Source organism: Colobus angolensis, unplaced genomic scaffold (genome assembly GCF_000951035.1).
Source record: "Colobus angolensis palliatus isolate OR3802 unplaced genomic scaffold, Cang.pa_1.0 Scaffold87, whole genome shotgun sequence".
NCBI classification, from domain to species: domain Eukaryota; kingdom Metazoa; phylum Chordata; class Mammalia; order Primates; family Cercopithecidae; genus Colobus; species Colobus angolensis.
The window spans coordinates 994,244-1,004,459 of record NW_012122598.1 but is presented as its reverse complement, the minus strand read 5'-3'; the positions used below and the strand labels follow the sequence as shown (position 1 = coordinate 1,004,459).

The 10,216-nt window shown below is 49.4% G+C and overlaps 1 protein-coding gene across 12 annotated transcripts; it reads right to left on the bottom strand.

The window, feature by feature from the left end:
- Positions 1 to 1,612: 1,612 nt before the first annotated feature.
- Positions 1,613 to 9,963, bottom strand: SMUG1 (single-strand-selective monofunctional uracil-DNA glycosylase 1). Of its 12 annotated transcripts, none has more exons than XM_011930467.1 (5): positions 9,691 to 9,922; positions 9,492 to 9,575; positions 8,860 to 8,945; positions 4,913 to 5,216; positions 1,622 to 3,877 (listed from the first exon to the last, which is right to left on the bottom strand). In XM_011930467.1, the coding sequence occupies exons 4-5, from the start codon at positions 5,195 to 5,197 to the stop codon at positions 3,350 to 3,352; spliced, it is 813 nt and encodes a 270-aa protein (XP_011785857.1). In that variant the 5' UTR covers positions 5,198 to 5,216; positions 8,860 to 8,945; positions 9,492 to 9,575; positions 9,691 to 9,922; the 3' UTR covers positions 1,622 to 3,349. The 12 variants fall into 12 exon arrangements, with proteins under 12 accessions (XP_011785851.1, XP_011785852.1, XP_011785853.1 ...); XM_011930465.1 differs by having other exon boundaries at positions 9,791 to 9,836; XM_011930461.1 differs by lacking the exon at positions 9,492 to 9,575 and having other exon boundaries at positions 1,613 to 3,877; positions 9,916 to 9,963.
- Between the last annotated feature and the right edge of the window lie 253 nt (positions 9,964 to 10,216).

Here is a 10,216-nt window from a genome sequence, read left to right as displayed (position 1 = left end):
CCAACTGGACCAAGCCAATAGGAATCTACTTGTATGTTGGTTAATACTAAGTGTCAACTTGATTAAAGGATGCAAAGTATTGTTTCTGGGTGTTGCCAGAAGAGATTAACATTTGAGTTAGTAGACTGGGAGAGGAAGACCCACCCACAGAAAAACCCACCCAGAATGTGGGTGGACACCATCCAATTGGCTGCTAAGGCGGCTAGAAAAAGCGGGCAGAAAAAAGGTGAAAGAAGCTGACTTGCTGAGTCCTCCAGCCCTCATCTTTCTCCCATGCTGGATGCTTCCTGCCCTCACACATTAGATCTAAGTTCTTCAGCTTTTGGACTCCTGGATTTACACCAGTACTTTGCCAGAGGCTCTTGGGCCTTAGGCCACAGACAGAAGGCTGCACTGTTGGCTTCTCTCCTTTTGAGGATTTGGGACTTGGACTGAGCCACTACTGACTTCCTTGCTCCTCAACTTGCAAACGGCCTATTGTGGGACTTCACCCTGGGTGAGTCAATCATTAATAAACTCCTTTTCATACATACATGTATCATTAGTTCTGTCTCTCTAGACCCTAATACAACTTGCCACCCCTTGAACATAACAATGCTGTTCTCTAAGTTATCCAAAACTTTCCAGTCTTAAGGCAACCTGAAATGCCACCTCCTCCAGAGAGCTTTCCTTGATTATCTCAGCTAAATATATAACAAAATGATGACTTCTATCTCTGTGCAGTTATTCCACAGTACCTAATCCAGTGCTCTGCAACATGGGGCACTCACTACATAGCACTGACAGCAAGAAGAGAAGGAAAGGAGTCTACGGCATGTGGAGGTTCAATACTGTAATGCAACTCTGATGCTAACTACAGGGAGTTAGTGCATACTCTATGGGTTTAAGGGCATAGTCCCCAACAAGACTGCTCTCACTTCAGATGTCAGCTACAAGCTCAAGGATCCCCAGACCACCTGCACTTCTGACCAACTGGCTATAAATTCAGGAGTTTCCACAACCCGTCCCCCACCACCCTGAGGTTGCAGAATTTCCTAGAATGACTCACAGAACTCAGGAAAACGCTATACTTATGATTATAATTCTATTACAAAAGATACAAATCAGAACCAGCCAAATGAAGACAAATATATGGTAGAGTCCAGGAGTGTCCAGGCACAGATGTGTGCCCTCTGCTCATAGAAACAGGACACCCCTGCACATCCCTCAGCACATCCATGTGTTCACCAGTCAGGAAGCTGACCAAAACCTCAGTGTCAGAAGTTTTTATATAGAGAGTTTTACCATAGGTATAATGTGGTTAAAATCATGGGCATGTGGCTGAACTCAATCTCTAGCCCTTCTCCCCTCCCTGGGGATCAAGCTGATCTCATCCAGCTCAAAGTCCCAGCCCTGTAACTATATGGTTGGTCATTCTGGCATGGTCAGCCTCTATCCTCAGTCAGATCTTACCATAAACTCAGGTGTGGTCTGAGATCAAATTTCAATATAAAATTAGGTGTGGCCTAAGGTCAAATCTCAACATAAATTCAGGTGTAGTTTCAGGGACCCGCCACGAAAAACAAAGATACTCCTATCACTTGGGAAATTCTAAGAATTTAGAGTCTTCTTCTCAGGAACTGAAGACAAAAGCCAAATTATTTATTATACAATGAAGAGGGGGGGATTTATATGAAAAATCTTATCAATTTTGGAAGCTGGAAATTACCTGTGTCCCAGGAGATGGGAAGTAGACCATGTGTTCTTCATTAAGGTGGTCTCAAGACCTGCTCTGCTTCCAACTTGGTTCACTTTCCCAGCCCTTACCAAAGGGGCACCCAATCAACCATTCAGCAGACATAAAAAATGAGCTGGATCCCAGGTTCCCATCTGCCCCATCATCTGTTTCTCGCAGTGTCCACGGTATCATATGAGACCCCAACAGACACTTAACAGAGACCCTGCAGGTTTGGTAAGGCAATTAGAGATCTACCAAATCCAGCCAGGCACCAGCCCTTTAGGAGGCCAAGGCAGGTGGATCACTTGAAGTCAGGAGTTTGAGACCAGCCTAGCCAACATGGTGAAACCCTGTCTTTACTAAAAATACAAAAATTAGCCAGGCGTGGTGGCGCGTGCCTGTAATTCCAGCTACTCAGGAGGCTGAGGCAAGAGAATCACTTGAACCCGGAAGGCAGATGTTGCAGTGAGCTGACATCACACCACTGCACTCCAGCCTGGACAACAGAATGAGATTCCATCTCAAAAAAAAAAAAAAAAAGAGAGATCTACTACATCCTTCTCCCAGCTACCCAAGAGAACCCCTTGCCAACAATGAAGAGGTAAGAGGGGGGAAATCTAAATGACTATCTTCCCCCTCTAGCATGCAAGAGGGGGAAGAAAGTAACAAGACAAAAGGCTTTAAGAGCTTTTAATGCTTAGAGTGAAAAAAAAAATCACAGGCTAGGTTTTTCATAGTCATTGATCCATCACTGACAAGGCAAGAATTCTCCCCTCACCCTGGCCACAGGTGGAAGCCCAGACTCTCCCCTAGCAAGGTATCCAGAATGGAGAGGGGCTACCCTTGTAGTGCAGTGCTGTGAATCCCCAACCCAGAGGAAAGAAAGCAAAAAGACTATGTAATGAGCACCCACATGCCAGGCCCATGCAAGGCACTTTCAAGTGTTATCTCAGTTAATCCTCATACCAACCCCATAAGGTAGGCATCCCCATTTTACAGATGAGAAGCCTGAGGCTTAAAGAGGTTTATCAATTTGTCCATCAAAAAGTTCCAAGTCTCAAAGCTGGGATGAAAAGCCAGGTCTTCTGACTTTCACTCTGCCACACTGCATTTTTCCTCTAATTCAGCTGCAGCCTCCCATAAGAAGTTCACTCTTCATTTCATGTCCCATGCTTTGTCTTGGTCCCTGTGAGGAAAGGGGTCAGCTGAAGGTAGCTGTTCTATAAGGATGGGTAGGTATCCTGGCAAGGTACTTCCATGGAAATAGTAAATGTGACCTTGGAAGTTACTGTCTAGGGCACTCTCAGCTGAATAGTGTCCCGAGGAAACACTGAGGTAGAGCAGTCTGCAAGTGCAAAAGCACACCTTCTGCGGATTCCCTACAAAGTGGGGTCTCCTGAAAGGGGCAACGTTCAAAGGTAAAGAAAGCAGGAATCAGGAGGGCAAACAGGAGTACTGTCAAAACTGCCACAGCAGGTTGGAAGACAGTTCAACAGATCAAAGAATACATTTCCCAGTGACCAGGGAGCACAGAAGGACCTTTTGCTCCAGTCCAGGAGATGTGTTGTCATCTGTTTGGCCAAGAATGACTTCGAGGTCTTGAATGTGTCCCATACAAGGCCCCATGGGCACTCATTTCAACAGCAGTGGCAGCAGCCCCAGCTCATTCAATCTTTCCTTGGCCACTGCCTCCCAGCCCTTGTTGGCCTGTGGGTTACGGGGAGAGGGATGCAGGAGCCCTTCCACCTGGACCTCTGGCATCAGGCCTGCCAGAGCCCGTCGTGCCCGCTGTTCTGCCAGTCGCCCAACTCCCACCACCAGCCGCACCCCCAGCAGCTGCACCTGCCGGCAGAGGGCTGCATCACAGATCCGAAGAAGCTGTTTTCGCTGCTTGGCAGGCAGCTCAGCAGGGGTGAGGTTGCGCCCACTGGGAGCCAGGAAAAGCAGAGGGCATAGATTGTGGACAAAACAGTGATGGAAGAAGACCTCAGGCTGTCCACAGAGGTTCCGGAAAAAGCCCCAGAATCGGGCACCACTCACTTCTGACTGTGGACACTCCAGTCCCAGCACTGGTCGTTTAGGATGCTCTTGGGAAGGGGCCAGCACAGGCCCCCCAATGCCCAACCAGTCCCGGACCATGCTTACTTCCCCAAAGGGCACCTGTGAGGAAGGAGAGAGACATGAAAGGCTTCAAACTGGAGCCTTGAGGCCCGGGCTCTGGACCAACTGACTTCTTTATACCTTCCATGAGAATCCAGCCTGCACCCCCCACCCCCACCTTCACCCAAAGGCCTGAGACAAAGATTCTTGGCCCTATGGTTTGAACCTGTCCATCTTTTTCCATTTCTTCATTGTGAACTGTGGCCCAGAAGAATCTGTTTGCCTCTAGCCCAAGTAGCCTTTGGGACCAAGTACAGGGACTACACTGAGATATCCAGCTCTACACAGGATTTGATGGTTAGTACTGGGGACAGATAGATGGTCTGAGACAGAAAGGCAGCCAGGGTTAAAGGAGGCACAAGGACAGGCTGACCACTGTTCTCTGGGTGCCCTCCCAGCCCCAAGCCTCAGGCTGTCATTTCCATCAATCATCATTGATCACCTTTCATCACCCAGTTGGGGTCAATAAAAGCGATTGAGCCTTCTGCCCTGAAGCCTCTTGCTCTCCCCCAACTGCCAAGCACCCCCACTGAGGGGCAGTCACTCATCCTGAGCTCTGAAAGAAAAGCGGGCAGGCACTGGAGCCAGGCTCCGTTTTGAACATCGCCTCAGCTAGGAAACAGAACTCAGGTTCCCAGAACGCCCTGCATCTCTTACATACCCACCCCTGTCAACCAGTCTCTACTGAGGACCCAGCAGTCCTAGTCCCTCTTCTGACCCCAAACATACTCCAGGGACAGGGGAGATCCAGTAAAGGAAGGATGGGGCTGGTGGAAGGAAGGGCTCTCAGAGATAATTAGTGGCCAGCTCACAGGGAAAACGAAACTACCATTCATGTGCTTGGTTAATTATGGGCAGAGATGCTGGGAGAGGGCCTCAGACCACAGGAGCCAGTATGTGTGTTGAGAGAGAATGGGGCGAGGGGACCTACACATGTCTACAGCCACGCACATGCTCCTTTCCTTCACAGCACACCCAGCCAAGCATCCACCTAGAGCCCCCCACTCCACCCACTTAGGAAGCCAAACCCTTTACCCCAGTCTGGGCCATGCCAAAAGGTCCAGGGTTCATGCCCAGGAAGAGCACTTCCTTGGGGCCCTGGCAGTAGCGAGTCACGTAGTTGCGATGTGGCTCCCATGCATACTCCAAGGGATTGTAGATGACGCCCACAGACTCCGAAAACTGCAGCTGGCTCAGCTCAGCACTGAGCCGAAGCTCCTCCTCCAGGAAGCTCTCAGCCAAGCTTCCAGGGCAGGGCTGGGGCTCCATCAGGGCACCTGCAGGCTCATGGATGGACCCCAGCAGGAAAGGCTGGGGCATATGGCCATGCCGCTGTCACCTGGGAAAAGAGATGGACAGAGGCCCCATCATCCCTCAGCCACAGAGTAGGAGGGATCCATGGTTGCCAGGGCCCCCACTACCATTTCCTGGGCTCAGAAGGGACCCCTAAGAGACCATGTCAGTCATCTACCAACCACCAAGTAGGACTGAACTCATCTCAGTTCACGGTAATGAAGGGCCCATTCCCTCCCCGCTTCCATTATCTGTCCTCTTCACATGGCACCTGGGGAGGATAAGCCAGAGCCACCAAACATCTCCCACTCCAAATCTCCTTTCCATCAGGCATAGGTCTGAGTCACTAGCTCCTGGGCTATGCCGAGCACATAGTAGGTTTTCAATAAACATTTACTGGTGGCATCCTTTCAGCACCTTTAATGTCATCCTAAAAAAGAAAAGCCTAGCCAGAATGAACCGTGTTCTGGAAAGCACGGTGCTGAAGAATGAAATACAAGTGCACAGCCATAGCCCAGAGACCTGGGAAGACTAATTACAATAGCTTCCAGGTGGTGAGCGACTGCTCTGCGCCAGGTACACCTCACTGATCCTCACAACAATCCCATGAGGTGGGCATTACTGCTCCCCTGTTATAAGTGAGGACACTCAGGCTTAGCAAGATTAAGCAACTTGCCCAAGGTCTTGCAGTTAGTAAGAAATAAAGCTGGGATTTGAATGAGCCCAATCTCTCTGGCTCAAGGCTATGCTTTAACCACCCACACCATCTTGCCTTAGATGGTTTGATCAGCCATCCTGCCAATTCTACAACCCCCTAACCCCAGCCTGGCTTCTTTCCCACACTCAGGAATACCTAGTAGGATGATTACAGACTCCTCATAGAATCTTACAAGCTACGCAACCATGGCCAGAGCTTCAGGTTTCCACCTTCAAATACAAAGAATAATATCCACTTAATAATGTTGACATAAGGAAGGCCAGGCACAGTGGCTCATGCCTGTAATCCCAGCACTTTGGGAGGCCAAGGCAGGTGGATCACCTTAGGTCAAGAGTTCAAAACTGGCCTGTCCAACATGGAGAAACCCCGTCTCTACTAAAAAATACAAAAATTAGCTGGGCGTGCCGGGCAAGGTGGCTCACACCTGTAATCCCAGCACTTTGGGAGGCCGAGGTGGGTGGATCACCTGAGGTCGGGAGTTGGAGACCAGCCTGACCAAAATGGAGAAACCCCACCTCTACTAAAAATACAAATTAGTCGGGCTTGGTCATGCACGCTTGTAATCCCAGCTGCTCGGGAGGCTGAGGCAGAATCATTTGAACGCGAAAGGTGGAGGTTGCAGTGAGCCGAGATCGCGCCACTGCACCCAAGCCTGGGCAAAAGAGCAAGACTCCGTCTCAAAAAAAAAAAAAAAAAAAAAGTGTGCCAGGTGCAGCAGCTCACGCCTGTAATCCCAACACTTTGGGAGGCTGAGGCAGGTGGATCATGAGGTCAGGAGTTCAAGATCAACCTGGCCAACATGGTGAAACCCCGTCTCTACTAAAAATACAAAAATTAGCTGGGCATGGTGGCACATGCCTGTAATTCCAGCTACTCGGGAGGCTGAGGCAGGAGAATTGCTCGAACCAAAACCTGGGAGGCAGAGGTTGCAGTGAGCCGAGATCATGCCACTGCACTCCAGCCTGGGCTACAGAGGGAGACTCTGTCTCAAAACAAACAGACGTAAGGATGGAATGAGATGTTATGTTTAGGTGAAGGGAGAAAAGGAAGAAATGGGAGAGGAAGAAGAAAGGGAAGAGAGAAGGGGGGTGGGAGGAAGGAGAAGGGAGGGGCAGGAGTGGAAGGAGAGGAGACAGCAAGCTCTGTAAACTGCAAAGGCCATTCCTTTGCTCCACTCCCATTCAAACCCAGTGTTCCAACCTGACCATTCTACTTACATTTTCAAAATGCCTTTCCTACCTCAACTCCCAAAACTTTGCACATACCATTTCTACAATCCAACCAAATACACTCCTGAAGTCAACCAGGACATCATCCAACAGTCATCCAGTCAACTAGGACTGTGATTCCCCAACCTGCCCACATATCCAAATCACTCCCATCCTTCAAAATGCAGCTCAAATCATCCCTTTGATAAAGTCTTCCCTCCTCAGAACAGTGCAGTATTTGCCATAGTGTCCCACCCCCACCCCCAACACAAGTAGGTCCCGTGTGAGGCCTGGGAATCTGTGTTTTGTTTCGTTTTGAGACAGAGTCTCACTCTGTCGCCCAGGCTGGAGTGCAGTGGCGTGACCTCAGCTCACTGCAGCCTCTGCCTCCCAGGTTCAAGTGATTCTCCCACCTCAGCCTCCTGGGTACTGGGATTACAGGCACGCGCCACCACGCCCAGCTAATTTTCATCTTTTAAGTAGAGACTGGGTTTCACCATGTTGGTCAGGTTGGTCTCGAACTCCTGACCTCGTGATCTGCCCACCTCGGCCTCCCAAAGTGCTGGGATTGCAAACGTGAGTTACCGTGCCCAGCCTGGGAATCTGTATTTTAGACAAGCTTCCCAGGGTGATTCTGATGGTTGGTGAAGGCTGAGAACCACTGTGTATCACCATGGTTACCATCATCTTAATGAATTCCTTTTGCCTCCCCAGCTAAACTTGGGCAGATCAAGAGCCAGGCCCTGTTCAATCTCCCTCCATAAGCCCAAGGTCCTGGCCCTTATTAGGCACTCAACAAACACCTGCTCAGCAATGTCCATCTTCTTTTTCACTTTTGTTTAAAACTACCTTCTGTGCCGGGCACAGTGGCTCATGCCTGTAATCCCAGCACCTTGGGAGGCCAAGGCAGAAGAACTGCTTGAGGCCAGGAGTTCAAGACCAGCCTGGCTGACATAGTGAGACCCCATCTCTAAAAAGTAAAAATAAACACCTTTTACCAAGGAGGCACTCCTGATGGATCCCTCTCCACTTCTATATCCTGAGTTCACTCAAGGCTCAGCTGCCCACTCTGCTTGTTTTCCAGGCTCTGGGTCTGTGGCCATCATATCTGCGTCTCCCATGCGACAAGAACCATTGTCATTCCTTCCTCTCAACTTTCTGCCTGGGTCATCTGTGACCTCTTCTCCAAGATGAGAACTCAAGGTTGACACAACAGCTTGATAAACCTATTTTCTCACCCTAGCCTAGAGGAAGTGGGAAAGAAAAAAAAATCAGAGGCCCAACTTAAGAAGTCCTTCCCTGACTGATCTCAGTAGTTTTTAACTGATCGGTTGTCCAGGTGGCTACCCACGACAAACTGGGCTCATACAAAAGCCAAGAAGGGTGCTGTGGAGAACGCCAGTGTTTCAGAGGACCATTTCCCCATGCAACACCAACATTAGCAGATTAGCTGCTCTAGCTCTAGAATCTCAAGAGAAGTCTTGAGCCTACCTTTGACATTTAGACACCTGTGTTGGAAACAGCAAGGCTGGGGAAAAGAGTGACAAGACACTACTTTCATTGTTCCATAACTTCAAAGCCTGATCTCATAGCAAGAGCCACAGGCTGGAAGGCAATTGATTTGAATTCTACTCCTGTTTCATCTCTAAGAAGGTTCTCTTGAGCAACTCATTTAATTATCTTCTCTATGAAAATCACATATTCCATCCAACCTACCACCTGTTAACTCATTTATTTTTTTGCAATACTTATGAGTCTCTTACATGACAGGCACTACAGGAGTCTCTTGGTGAGGAAGAAATCCAAAGTAAGTAAAATGTAGCCAGTCTTTCCGTAAGCTCATAAACTGCTGTGAGGGCAGATAAACACCTAACTGTAATTCAGTGTGATGTGAGCTTTAATACCCAGAACAAAACACTAGAAGAATTCAAAGGAGAACTTTTAAGTTCTACCCAAAGTCGCCCCAAGAGCCAGAGGCTTAAGAAATGTAGATATTTTATAAAATACAGTGTCATATTACATTAAGCACAAAGGCAGTGGAGTTGGACCCAGCGATAAGGCTGACCACCAAGGCCAGACTTCAGACTGATGTCAGACTTCTCTGACATCAAATCCGGGAAGTGAGGAAGGAATCGAAGACACATATGCACTCCCCTGTCCCTTGGAGTGGAGTCCAAGGGACAATAAGAAATACTCTTAAACTAAATAATAATAATAAAGCATAGGTTGGGCGCGGTGGCTCACGCCTGTAATCCCAGCACTTTGGGAGGCCCAGGCGGGCGGATCACGAGGTCAACAGTTCGAGACCAGCCTGACCAACATGGTGAAACCCCGTCTCTACTAAAAATACAAAAATTAGCTGGGCATGGTGGCGCGCGCCTGTAATTCCAGCTACTCGGGAGGCTGAGGTGGGAGAATTGCTTGAACCCGGGAGGCGGAGGTTGCAGTGTGAGCCAAGATCGCGCCATTGCACTCCAGCCTGGAAGACAGAGCAAGGCTCCGTCTCGGAAAAATAAATAATAATAAAGCATAAATTCAAAAAGACCATTTCATCTGGTTCCGAAGGGGCCGACTACTAAGGCACCATGCAAAACCTCCGGGGGCGCCCGCTGGCTCTGGACGACTGGAAAGCCTTGATCCTGCAGACCTCCCAGGCAGTTTCATAGGCTGGGCTCTCCCTGCACTGAGTCTAACCCCATACGGAGAGACGGACCCCAAAACATAGAAATCCTGACTACCCTCTCGGCTCAGCCCCGACGTCCCCGGGAGCCCTCAACTTTCCCCAACAGCCCGAAGTTCCCACCCTCCTACTGCCTCACCTGGTCCAGCTCCCCATCCCGTTTCCGGTTCCTTTCCCCCGCAAACCCAACCCCGGCGCTAAGGACAGTGGGAGTCGTAGTCTACATTGTTTAGGGAACGAGATTGGCGTGCCCGCGGCCACTTCCGCCGGAAATGCTCAATCCCGGAAGGCGCGCTAAATTAGCTCTAAACATCGCTGGGAATTGTAGTTTAATCTTTCCATCAGCGTTAAATCAGGAAGTCTTGAGAAGCGAAAGGCCAGAGCCTGTAAGTACCTAGGAAATCCTGAGTTCTATCCCTAAAGGGCATCGCCCTTCCAAA